Source organism: Podarcis erhardii, assembly GCF_964252035.2.
Source record: "Podarcis erhardii genome assembly, chromosome: 9".
NCBI classification, from domain to species: Eukaryota; Metazoa; Chordata; class Lepidosauria; order Squamata; family Lacertidae; genus Podarcis; species Podarcis erhardii.
This window is the reverse complement of record NC_138512.1, coordinates 56,504,952-56,517,650: the sequence shown is the minus strand read 5'-3', so window position 1 is coordinate 56,517,650 and position 12,699 is coordinate 56,504,952. Positions and strand designations below refer to the sequence as shown.

Below are 12,699 nucleotides of genomic sequence, written 5' to 3'. Positions count from 1 at the left end.
CCTCTTTGCCCTGGCCTTGGACAGCTAAGGTCCATCGTTATGGGACTCCACTTGTTCTGTTTTGCTTAATCTATATATTGTGCTCCTTTTGGCTTGGAACAGATGCACTTGTTTGTACACAGACTGTTCTACTCCTTTTACTTGTTCTTGATTGCATGGTTGCATTGCTGTAACTCACCCTGGGAACAAAACCAAAAAAAGGAACAAAAAGTTTCAGAGACAGACTCCCCTGCAGGGCTGTTGAAATGGAATTGAGATGCAAATTTAATGCCATCAGAATTGGGCAGAGTAGAGCCTCTCCAAGTGGCCAGCTTGATATGGAAGATAAATGGTCCTCTTCAAATGGGAGTGGATCTTGCTTTTCTTTGTGCCCACATTGCAATGGGGCACACCTGTTCTCTTGCATCTGTTGAATAACTTCTCTTCAATTTTGGCCTGTAGCATCATGCATGGATCTGCCAACTGAGAACATTTCATGTGTCTAACGAAGTGCACTCCAACTCACCAAAACAAACCAACCAACCTTAACAACGTCAAGTTAAGCCTCAGGGGCTACCAGGTCCCTTGTTGTTCTTGCTGGAACATGCTAACACAGCCTTAGTAATCCTAATACAAACACAGTGAAGTAAGCTGCTAATGTTATTATCCCCTTATTTCAGGAGGAAATGCTGAAGGCAGGAAAATACTGGCGAGATCCAACTAGCTTGCATTCGTTGTTTATCACCACACCCTTCCCTCTGTTGGTGTGAATAGGTAGTTATGGAAGATGTAATCAACATTATGGGAGGTGGTGTATACTTCCTAATGCTATTAGCATACAAAATAGATGCAGAAACTGGTTGATATGTTTGGTGGGATTGTCAAGTTTTGGCAAAATCTCGTGCACAAGTTCAAGGTTGGCACCTTGGTTAGAAAGGGATCTCATTATGATGCTGTAAGAACATAAGAGCCCTCAGGCAGGACGTGAAAGCAATGACTCTTCTCTTCTCACACTCTAGAAGCTGATATATTGCCTCTTAGTCTGGAGGAGGCATATAGTTGTCGTGGTTGGCATGGGTAGAGTTCCCCTCTGTGAAGAGCTAACCTGTTTTGCAGCGTTACCTTTACCACAAGAAAACCCTACCCACCTTTTTGAGATGGCAACACCCTTAGTGAGGCACCTGCAGAGCCAGCAATGGGCACTGTCTGGGCACAATGTGGAGACCAGGATTCTTGTACCAGCGGCATTGTGCTGTGGGGGTTAGAGTGCTGCACTAACACCTGGGAGACCAGGGTTCGAATCCTTGCTCAGCCATGAAGCCCACTGGGTGGCTTTGGGCCAGTCACTGTCTCTTATCCTCTCAGTTGTGAAGATAACAATGAAGAGGGGGGGGGGGAAAGTGGGATATAAATGTAATAATAAATAAAATTACAAACATCTTGTAGGTGCAGCTTGAGCGAGGTGGCATTCCATTTTAAAGGCCCTGCTCACATTTTCCTGTGATGGCCCCCTGTGACAATCTTTTCCCATTTCTATAAAGTCCAGTAGCCTCTGATGTGAATGTATGATTTCTGCTATCTTGGATGTGGGGTGGGTGGGTTTAGGAAGCTAGCATTTACCCATTTATATTAATGACCATGCCCAACTGAGGTCTATTAGTTTCAGTGGGTCAGCTTTGAGAAAAAGTTAGTTACGTATAACCCAGTGAGTGGAAATGCCCCTAGTGACAATGACGTGAAAGGAACTGTGCAGCGTAGGTCTACAATGGTATTTGGAGTAAGTAAGCCTTCATTGTGAATAAAGTTACTTTGTTTTTAAATTATGCTGCTTGCCACCAGTTCTTTGGAGGTCCTTTGAGGAAGGAAAAGCTGTTTGCGGACAAACGTCAGCTCCCTTGGCCAGTAAAGCGAGATGGGCGACACAACCCCAGAGTCGTACATGACTGGAGTTAACTGTCAAGGGTCCTTTACCCCCCCTTTACTTTTGAGGAAGGAAGGGTGATACAGTGATATCTCGGGTTACATATGCTTCAGGTTACAGATGCTTCAGGTTACAGACGCTTCAGGTTACAGACTTCGCTAACCCAGAAATAGTTCCTCGGGTTAAGAACTTTGCTTCAGGATGTGAACAGAAATCACTCGGTGGTGGCGTGGCAGCAGCGGGAGGCCCTTAGCTAAAGTGGTCCCTCAGGTTAAGAACAGTTTCAGGTTAAGAACGGACCTCCAGAATGAATTAAGTTCTTAACCCGAGGTACCACTGTATTTATTTTTAAATTGCATGGGATTTTTGAAAGCAAAGTGAAGCAAATCCTTATGGGGGAAAAATAATAAAGAAATCAGCTTCTAACATCATTGTGTTTTTTTAAGCATTAAAAAATTAGGTGGCTTTTTTAAAAAACCAACAATTTATTACACTTTTCTGCCAGTATTAAACCGAGTTGCTAGTGGTCTTCTATCCGGGGCAGCAGATTAGGTCCACCCATGGAGCTCAGACTGTTCCTGCACCATGTGAGGGAAGCTTCTGACTTTGTGCCAACCCATAACTGGAAGACTGCCCAGCTTAGATGTACTCAGCTAATTCAGTGGGCCTTACCAGGGAAAGTGCAACATGCTATTATTTATCCATTTATTAAAATATGTACCACCACCCTAGCATTATAACTTAGTTGCACATTAGAATGTGTTAAAGCTCCTGATTAATTGCCCTAATTAAACCCCAGCTTATACCCATGACTCCCAAAAGCCAATTTGAATAATTTCAGATTTGAGGGATATGCTAGCCCTCTTAAGGTGTTTCTCTCACCATGGGACCAACACTATGTGGAGGCTAGCAAGCTTACCCCTGCTCCCTCCATTACCCTCCACAAGAGTGGATGCTCACGTACATTTGCTTCATGCCCTGTACATTTTAGAACCCTGGAAAAAGCAAGGTTCTAAAGCAACCAGGTAGCCTACGCAAGTCCAGCCAGCTTCCTAGTATAGATAGTCACCCTCTGATTTGTGCAGAGTAGCGGTGGCATGTACACTTGTCCTCAATTCCTCTCCCATGTAGTGTTAATTGTGGGTAAAGGGTCACCTAAGATGGAATAATACTATTTAATTATTATTATTATTTTTAAAATATATTTTTATTAAACAATTTCAATCAATCCAAATAGTCAATTACATTATTTCCCCCCTTTTTATCCCCCCTCCCCGTTCCTCCCTCTCCCTCCCAAGACTTCCCTCAGCTCCCTTCTCTGATTTGTTTGCACTTATTATTCTCTTCATGTTAAAAATTGTACATATCATTACCTTATCTGTCATATATTCTATTAATAAATTTGTGGATATTTATTCAAAACCTGCCAAGGAGTCCAAGTGGAGATTTTTTTTGGGGGGGGGGTGCGTAGTCCTGGCGCTCACCCCCAAAGCGCTAGCAGCCTGGACCGTGTTCTTCCTTAATAGGACGACATGGAGCTCACTGCCATTTCCCTTCGCAGCAGACCGGAAGTCGAAATACTATTTACTTATTTATTGCTGTTATGTACTAAGCTTGGATCCTAGAACAATAGGCAAGTAGGAATTTCAATTGCATTTTTATCCACTCCCATGTGCAAAGGACAGCAACTAAGATGATCAAGGGTCTGGGAACCAAGAATTATGAGGAATGGTTCAAGGCACTGAGTATGTTTAGCCTGGAAAAGAGGAGATTGAGAAGAGATAAGATAGCCATCTTCAAATATCTAAAGGGCTGTCACATGGAAGATGGAGAAAGCTTATTTTCTCCTGCTTTGGAGAAAAGGACCAGGACTAATGGATTCAAGTTACAAGAAAGGAGATTCTGACTAAATACCAGGAAGAACTTTCTGGTAGTAAGAGCTGTTTGGTGGAATGGACTCCCTTGGGAGGTTGTGGACTCTCCTTCATTGGACGTTTTTAAGCAGAGGTTGGATGGCCATCCGTCATGGATACTTTAGCTGAGAGTCCTGCATTGCAAGGAGTTGGGCGAGATGACACTTTGGGTCCCTTCCAACTCTAGAATTCAATGATTCTACGAACCTGGGCTACTGAAGAGATGGATGCATTTTGGAAAGTTATTTCTATACAAAATTTGGCACAAATAAGCTGTCATAAATAGTTTCAGGAATGGGCTCACCTGAGTCTGTTATAGTAAAAAAAGAAAAGAAAAGAAAAGCATAACAAAGAGTCTTGTGGCTTTTCAGGCTAGCAGATAGATCATGGTCCAAGCTTTGTGGGCCCTAACTAAGGTCATCAGACGAATGAAGTGATCATGCATATCAGCTGGCAGATTCTAAATACACTCAAGAAAGAAGAAGAAAGGGGGATGTCATTACAAAGTGAGTCATATGGCCCAGAGACCTGCAAAGGACAGGTGTGGTTTTTTTCATCATTATTATGAAGAACTCAAATGCAACCAGAATAGTGTCAACTGCTCTGCAATTGGAATGAATTGGAAAAGCAAAGACGAATGGCCAACGTGAAGCAAAGGAAAATAATTACTTTCTGAAGGGGGCTGTTACTTCCAGTCTCTAGTGAACCCAAGCTTCCCCTTTCTGAGAAAGAGAGAGGAGATGGAACCAATGACCAGCTTTGTGTCTTCTGAGCAGTAGAGGTTGGTGGAGCAGAGTGGTTCTGCCTTTTACCTGACCTCCCATTGCTGTGGTGTACTGGGAGGGCAAGGGGTAACACAGCAGTGAGGTTGGCATGGTGCAAATGCACCAGCAGAGCCCATTTGACGTGCAAACCACTGGAGTGCAATTTCTTCCCATCCTGCCATGTGGATATCATGAAATCAATATTTATATTCTGAAACATGGGTTTGCTCAGATAAAACAGAAACTATTTTTTGCCCTTTTATGCATGTTCCGTCATCTGTTTCTTGGTTGCATCCGAAAACCTGGCAGCATAAATAATCAATTTGGTTTAAAACCAGCCAGGCTGTTGAAATTCTAGGCAGCCTTAATTTGTGCTCCAAAGCTGGGTTGTTGTTTTTTTACTGCCTTTAATTTTCTTTTTCTTTTTCAACTGTTCTGCATTATGATGCAAGAGCTGTAGCTCTGGGCTCACATGCTTAATGGTGACCTAGTTACAAACTTTGGTTTCGAACTAAATGTAAACAAGAACCAACAAAGTCTGGGCATTGTTTCAGTGCCTCATAATGAAAATAAACAAGTGAGGGAATCTATAAGGGCTCTTAAGGACAACACACTTCCTTGTCAATGCCTGCCCTCTAGTGGTAACAAAGAGCCTCAATATCAAGGGCCCCTAAAAACATGCAAGGGGTATCAGTGAAACACTACTTATCAGGGGAGACTTATCAGTGCCCAATAAGTGCCACTAAAGCTAATCTTGTTTTCATTTGGAATGAATACTTTTTCAGCTGTATGCACACTGCCCGAGGCTATTTAGTCAATGGACGACCATTGCTAGGTGCTTAAAGAACTCCACACGTCTGTGACAAATACGTTGATAAACTTTGAATATGCTAATTTTTATATATTGATATTCCCTAGGAAGAGGGATTGTTCGGTAAACTGCACTTGGAATTGTAGCTCTGCAAGGGATTAACAATCCTCAGCACCCTTTTCCCAGCACCTACATTACCAGGATTTTTACGTCATTTTTTTCTTCATTGCTTTTCTTCCTTGTACGGAGCTGCTGCATCGTATATTTCTGCAGCTGCTTTAAAAGCGTTCCAAATTTACATTTGGAGACTTACATTTCGTGCGAGAGAAAGCTGTCACATTCTGCAGAATGAACGGCACATGTGAATACCCTCATCACGTGCACCGTAAAAAGCAGTAAGTATATGTAATAACATAAGGCTTGTTGATTTTGGCTGCGCATGTTTCTGCCTTTATTGCGTAATTAAAACCAACAAGTAGGGAACAGTCACTACATGTAACCAGTGCAATCTCAAAGGCAATGCTGAATTTCGGGCAGGAGATATTTCCCCTCAAAAGCCTTTTCCTGTTAAAGAATATTAAGAGCCCATCTTTGAATCAATCACATAAGAGATAGTGAAAAATATGGAAAGTTCATTGACCATTCTACCTCCTGCTGAAGGGTAAACAAGGAATTGCAATTGAAGAGGACTGAAACAATGAAATTACCAGGAACTTCTTATCTATCACTTCTGTTTATCTTATCACTTCTGTTTATCTTATCACTTCTGTTTCAGTGTATCTGAAGAAGTGTGCATGCACACGAAAGCTCATACCTAGAACTAACTCAGTTGGTCTTTAAGGTGCTACTGGAAGGAATTTTTTTATTTTGTTCTTATCTATGGATAGTTAGCAGCTGTGAGGAGGGGTGCAAATTTACATGATGCACCCATGTGGGTGGATGGGGGAAATTCTCAGTGTAATGGCACCATTAAATCAAGGTTAAATAGTTGGCTAAGAACTTTTGAAGAGAACTTTAACTGGAAATACTGGCTTGACGCCTATGGGCTTGGCACTTTTTACTGTTTATGTAGGTAGTGTTTTTCCATTCCTTCATGTGGAGGGAGGTGGGAAGCAGTGACAGAGCATGTTTCTAGAAAGAAGCCAACAGCATGCCAATCTGCCAGTGCCTGATTCCAGAACTGGGGGTTATTTTCTTTTTGAGTCTGTAGAAGGCTAATCTAGGGGTGATGGGAAATGTTTGCCTGAGGGGCATGAGAAGCCTATGACTTCAGCTGATTATTACAGATATGGACAATAGTGGCCTAAAGAGAACTAGAAACTTTGAACATACAACTAGAAAAACAACATTAACATCACCTTGGCCAATTGTGATTTTATTTTTTAATTACAAAATTTAATTTTTATTAAGAACTTCAGAGGTGCAGCCCTGGATCTGACAAAAGGGATGCATCCGGTCTAGTATTCTGCCTTACACAGTGGCCAGCCAGATTCCTTCAGCATCATGACATCAAGGCAACAATAGCATATAAAGCCTTTCTGGCAGAGGGTATTTTCAGAGATAAATTATATTAAGTGTCAACATATGGAGTGTACTCCAAGTTTGGGATTTTTAAGGTTAAGGGACCCCTGACTGGTAGGTCCAGTCGCGGACAACTCTGGGGTCGCGACGCTTCTGGGTCATGTGGCCAGCATGACTAAGCCGCTTCTGGCAAACCAGAGCAGCACATGGAAATGCCATTTACCTTCCCGCTAGAGCGGTACCTATTTATCTACTTGCACTTTGACGTGCTTTCGAACTGCTAGGTTGGCAGGAGCAGGGACCGAGCAATGGGAGCTCACCCCGTCGTGGGGATTCAAACTGCCGACCTTCTGATTGGCAAGCCCTAGGCTCTGTGGTTTAACCCACAGCACTACCCGCGTCCCTAAGTTTGGGATTAGTTGACCATTTTTAAAGAAGGGCAATTTGACCTTTGCTATAAAGAACTGATTGCTTTTCTTTTAGTGGCAGCCTGCCTGCTGATGGCACGGAATTGAAAAGTTTAGAATATCTGTGTATTTCTCATTGGAAACAGCAGGTATGGTTGATTGCTGTATCAGAAAAATTAAGAAACAGATTGCATGCACTGAATAATACAAATGATGTTGGTGATTTTGTTGAAGCATGATACCCTTTTATAAAATAATTTACTAATAACTCTGAAGAATGGCAACCACTGAAATCACAGACTCATTTAGGCTGAGATTCCTGCATTGCAGGGGGTTAGACTAGATGACCCTTGGCGTCCCTTCCAATTCTACAATTCCATGAAACTTAAGTAGACTGATCCATCCCAGAGTGGGGAGGGGGAGTAAGTTGGAGTTTTGTTTTTGCATTTTCCTCTCAATTTTTTTCCCCTTTTCATGTTGTAATTGTTGTTATATATTGGGTATATGCGAAAGCCCTCTCCTCTTGATGGTCTCCAATAAACTGCTATGCAATGCCTTTTTGCTTCTGAACCAGGATAAAGCTAGCATGACAGGAGTATTAACCAATGATAAGCCTATCTGCTATGGCAGGGACTGGGCTGATGTTTAAACCCAAGAGGCACATCTGCTTCTGGGGGGCCCAGAAGTGGGCAGGGCCAGTGGTAAAAGTGGGTGGAGCAAGGAATGCAGATTTCACACTGATACAGTGGGCAAGTTTCTACAGACACACGCCTGTTTCTATCTAGGCAAGCAAGAGGCATTGACAGAGTTCAAGGACACGTTCCAGCCAGGCAGAAACAAATGGGATTCTAAGTCAGACAAGTGAGGTGTGTGAGGGGAATTCTGAGGAGCAGATTGGGAAGCCTGTTTGGCCTCCAAACCTGAGTTTCTTTACTGCTGCTCTATGGATTTGGCCAATCTCATTTTTAGATAATGTAAGCAAGGGGGCACCTAGTGGCAGTGAATTCCATAGATTAATGGTGTGAAGAAGCATTTTATCTTGCCTGCTCTGAATCTATCGGCAGTCAGTTTCACAAAGGAGATTATTATGACACTGGGTTTATAGGGGAGAGGTTTTTTTTTGGAGGGGGGTGAAGTCTCTATACTATACTTGATCTATACTATACTTGCACCTTTTCCAGCTCTGTGATTTGTTGTTGTTGTTGTTGTTGTTGTTGTTATACTCTGCCCATCTGACTGAATTGCCCTAGCCACTCTGGGCAGCTTCCAGCATATACAGAAACATAAAAAAATAATAATTAAACATTAAAAACTTCTGTATACAGGGCTGCCTTCAAATGTCTTCAAAATAATAATAATTCATTTCCTGTGATGTGACGTCCAGAAATAAATAATTTGCTTTGAGCAAAAATTTTGATTATGGACTATAAAAGCTTGGGAGATTTTATTTTTAAAATGAACATTGTATTATTTCATCCCTTTGCTTTAATCATGGATTGTCTGCATCTTTAATGTTACTGTTGGAAGGATATTTATGTGCCTGAAAGCATGCAGTGACATTTGCACAGGAGATATAATTAGGGCAGGGGCCTCCCTGTGTTTTCCCAAATCAAACATTAGAGAACGAGGCAGCTGATAAATGATGGAAACCTGGGGAGCCATGTCTTAATCTAATGCACAGGCCCCTTAATTTATGAGGGTAGAGAGCAAATTACAACACAATCCTCTGCAGGAGTACCCTGCCCAAGAGTATTCTGAGTACTCAATTCAATGGGTGATATCCAATGCTTGTCATCCTCAGAGCGGACCCATTTAAATCAACAGACATAACTGAAATCTACTGATTTAATGGCTGTATGATTAATGTTGGATAATGCTCAATGAGAATATAGTGTTATGAGTTTACTGGTGGGTCGGCTGTAGCCCAGAGTTTCCCTTCTAATTCCTGGATCCAGCATGGATTACCGTATTTTTTGCCCTATAGGACGCACCGGCCCATAGGACACACCTAGTTTTCAGGGGGGGAAATCAAGGAAAAAAATATGATTTCCCCCCCGCAGCTCTGGGAGCAACAGACAAGCTGCACGCAGCCTGTGCGCTACTCCAAGACCTTCTTCCTGCTTTTGCGGGAGGTGGCGGAATTCCCCCACCCAGCGGCGTAGCGTGGGTTGTCAGCACCCGGGGCAAGGCAAGTAATTTGCGCCCCTAACCCCTAACCTGCCGCCGCTGCCAGCTTCTTCTTGCTGCTGCCTGGGCTGGTCGGGTGTGGTTCTCTCCCACGCTCAGCGCTGCGCTGGGCGGCCGCTGCACTGTCCCTCCCCCAGATAGTCCCTCCCTCGCTCTCTCTCCGCTCCGCACTGCACCGCACGCCTGGCACCCTCCCCCTCCACAGTGGGCGGCGACCCGGCATCTCAGATCGGATTCGCACAGCCAGCACTGCAGTGAGAGAGAGTGAGTGAGCCAGGTAGGGGCAGAGAGCTGCGAGTGCGCCCCCCCAAATGTTGCGCCCGGTGCGGCTGGCCCCCCCCTGCACCCCCCACGCTACGCCACTGCCCCCACCTCCCGCAAAAGCCCACAGGAGCCGCACGCGACTCCTGCGGGCTTTTCGACCAGGAGGGAGAAGGGACTGAAACGGACAGTCAGTCCCTTCTCCCTCCTTGGGGAAATGCCTCCTAGAAAAGCCAGCAAAGCCGCGCAGCCCCTTTAAAGAGTGCGCGGCTTTTGCCTGCTTTTGCGGGAGGTGGGGGAATTGCGTGTTGAGGTCCTCAGGGCCACCCCAATAACTCACACATCACACAGAATTTTTTGTTTAAGATTTTTGGCATATTTTTGGCCACAACTTTATTGAAATACAAATTTGTGAGTGGTTGCTTAGGCATTGGTTGCGACTATCTGCCCCCACCATGGGGGACAGACTGACATTCCGCATGATACGAAAGTCAGAATAGGGGAATACACTTGGGGGTAGCGACAGAGCAAGGAACCTGCCCTCACCCCAAATGCAACCAGGAGCTCATTGCTATGGCCCGAGCCCCCTTGACAGAGTGGACAAGCAATAGTTAGCCCCCAATTCCTTTAACGGAATCCCTTGCAGCAGCAGCATTAGAGGGGCAGGCACAGCCAATCCATGCCCCTCTACCAACCAAACCATAAACCAATGCCTAACCGTGAACCTTACAAGTTGTGACGATTTGCTACACAGTAGCCAAAAACCAAATGGCCCCAGCTAATCAGCCAGATGGACAAAATTCCTACCAGGCCCCCGCTCCAAGAGCAGACGACCCCATGACAGGCATAGCAAGGTCAAAGCGAACAACAATAATTCTAGGGAGGGGGGGACGGGCAATCCGATGCACGGTCGAAAAGAGGAAGCCCTAGCCTCGTGCAAGGAGTTTTAGCATTTCTGGCTGTCAATCAACAAATGGCAACATTAACTTCTTCCCAACAACAAGGGAAGCCCCAATTGCATCAGTGGCCAACGAACAATTAGCCCGCCCCCAACTTTGGAGTGTCCTGGCGGCCCCCACCGCAACACGTGCTCTCCATGAAGGAGAACACACTTTCACCCATCTCCTGCAAGAGCCCACAGGAGCAAGAAGGGACGGACTCCGCCAGTCAGTCCCTTCTCCCTCCCTGGGGAAAAGCCTGCTTTCCCCCACCACCAGCCTCAAAGAGCAGACTCTCCTGGCTTCAGCGGAAGCAACGCGAAGCCTCTGGAGTGCAGGCTTCGGAGGCTTCGTGTTGCTATCGCTGAAGCCAAGGAACCTGCATTCGCCCCATAAGACGCACACACATTTCCCCTTCATTTTTGGAGGGGGAAAAGTGCGTCTTATAGGGTGAAAAATACGGTAAATTGCTGGAATAGACAGGCCAGCCTGGGGATGGCCCGCTAAGTATGGGTTGTTAAGGTAACAAAATATCCCTGAGAGGTGCCAGAACCAAGTTCCAATGAAGACTAAACTGCTTCTGAAGCGGTTTAGTCATGCTGGTCACATGACCCGGAAAGCTGTCTGTGGACAAGCGCCAGCTCCCTTGGCCTGAAAGCGAAATGAGCGCCACAAGCCCATAGTCACCTTTCATTGGACTTATCCATCCAGGGGTCATTTACCTTTTACCTCCAGTGAGGAGTTCCCACTGAAGAAAGCCTTGGGAGGTGCTGATAAATCTCCTTGCCAAGGATGCAAGAGAGCCTAGGTACGCCTCTGCCAGAAACGTTATTATCAGAGCAGAATTTCAAGATGAACAGACCTTTCAGAGCTGTGGAATCTGAAAAGGTTATGTTACATATACAGTGGTACCTCGGGTTAAGTACTTAATTCGTTCCGGAGGTCCATACTTAACCTGAAACTGTTCTTAACCTGAAGCACCACTTTAGCTAATGGGGCCTCCTGCTGCCGCCACGCCGCCGGAGCACAATTTCTGTTCTCATCCTGAAGCAAAGTTCTTAACCTGAAGCACTATTTCTGGGTTAGTGGAGTCTGTAACCTGAAGCATATGTAACCCGACGTACCACTGTAACTATGTTTTTCTTTCCCCCCCTTTCCCTTTTAAAAAGAAATGCGCATTGAGTCAGAAGTAGGAAAAATCAAAACAACATATCCGCTTGAGTTTTGAAAAGTGTTTGTATGACTGAACCGCTAGATGGCAGTCTATGAGGGGTATTGAGTAAAATAAAATATAAAAGTTTTTTTCAGGCGGAATCTCTATCACAGAACATTGTAAATTTACAGAAGTTAGATTAAATGCAAGATGCTGTGAAGCACGAGTGATTTTTGTACACACCGGTATGTGAAGTACCCTGTGGAGAAGAGCTATTTAAAAGAACAGAACAACAGGCAGCAGCACGCTGGTTGAATGCTAGTTGTTCTTCTAAGTCTCTGATCGAAAGATGAAAGTTTTAGAATGCAGCATGGTCTAAAAAGTACAAGAAAGCAAAAAGCCTATGGAGTTTGTTGTTTCAGAAATGGTTTCAAAACCTTTCTGACAGAGGCTGGGGCACCAACTATAGGGGGCAGAAAGGGCTTCAGTCCCCATAACATTTGTGGGGAGGGGGCCAAGCTGGGAGGGGTGGGTGCATGGAGGGCGAAGATCACCCTCTGTGTTCCCAATCCCCTGCTGCCACTGGGTGGGGGCAGGACGCGTCATGTGACACTGGGTCCCCTCAAGGTGAGGGGCAAGTTGGTGCCCCTGACAGAGGCCCTCACCCAAGTTCCAGTGATTTTACAGCATTTTCCTGAGAAAATTTAGCAGTCATGGGATACTAAGGCAAGGATTTTTGTGGCTCAGTTAACCAGTTAAGAAGCAGGCAGCAGGAATAAATTGAGTTCTTGCAGTTTCTATGTTGTTTGGTGCATGAGTAAATTTGTAAGAACACTCTTAAATG

General features: G+C 44.7%; 1 protein-coding gene and 1 long non-coding RNA gene across 2 annotated transcripts in view; one reads left to right on the top strand and one right to left on the bottom strand.

Moving 5' to 3' along the window:
• LOC309350414 overlaps positions 1 to 12,699 on the top strand; it is a 691,638-nt gene that overhangs the window by 425,259 nt on the left and 253,680 nt on the right. The window lies entirely within an intron of this gene.
• Positions 247 to 12,699, bottom strand: part of COL25A1 (collagen type XXV alpha 1 chain) — a 325,875-nt gene continuing 313,422 nt past the window's right edge. Inside the window, exons 37-38 of the mRNA XM_081876942.1 lie at positions 2,970 to 3,055; positions 247 to 462 (exon numbers count right to left, since the gene is read on the bottom strand). Coding sequence (XP_081733068.1) covers positions 444 to 462; positions 2,970 to 3,055 — 105 coding nt within the window. The 3' untranslated portion in view covers positions 247 to 443. The remainder of the gene's footprint in view (positions 463 to 2,969; positions 3,056 to 12,699) is intronic.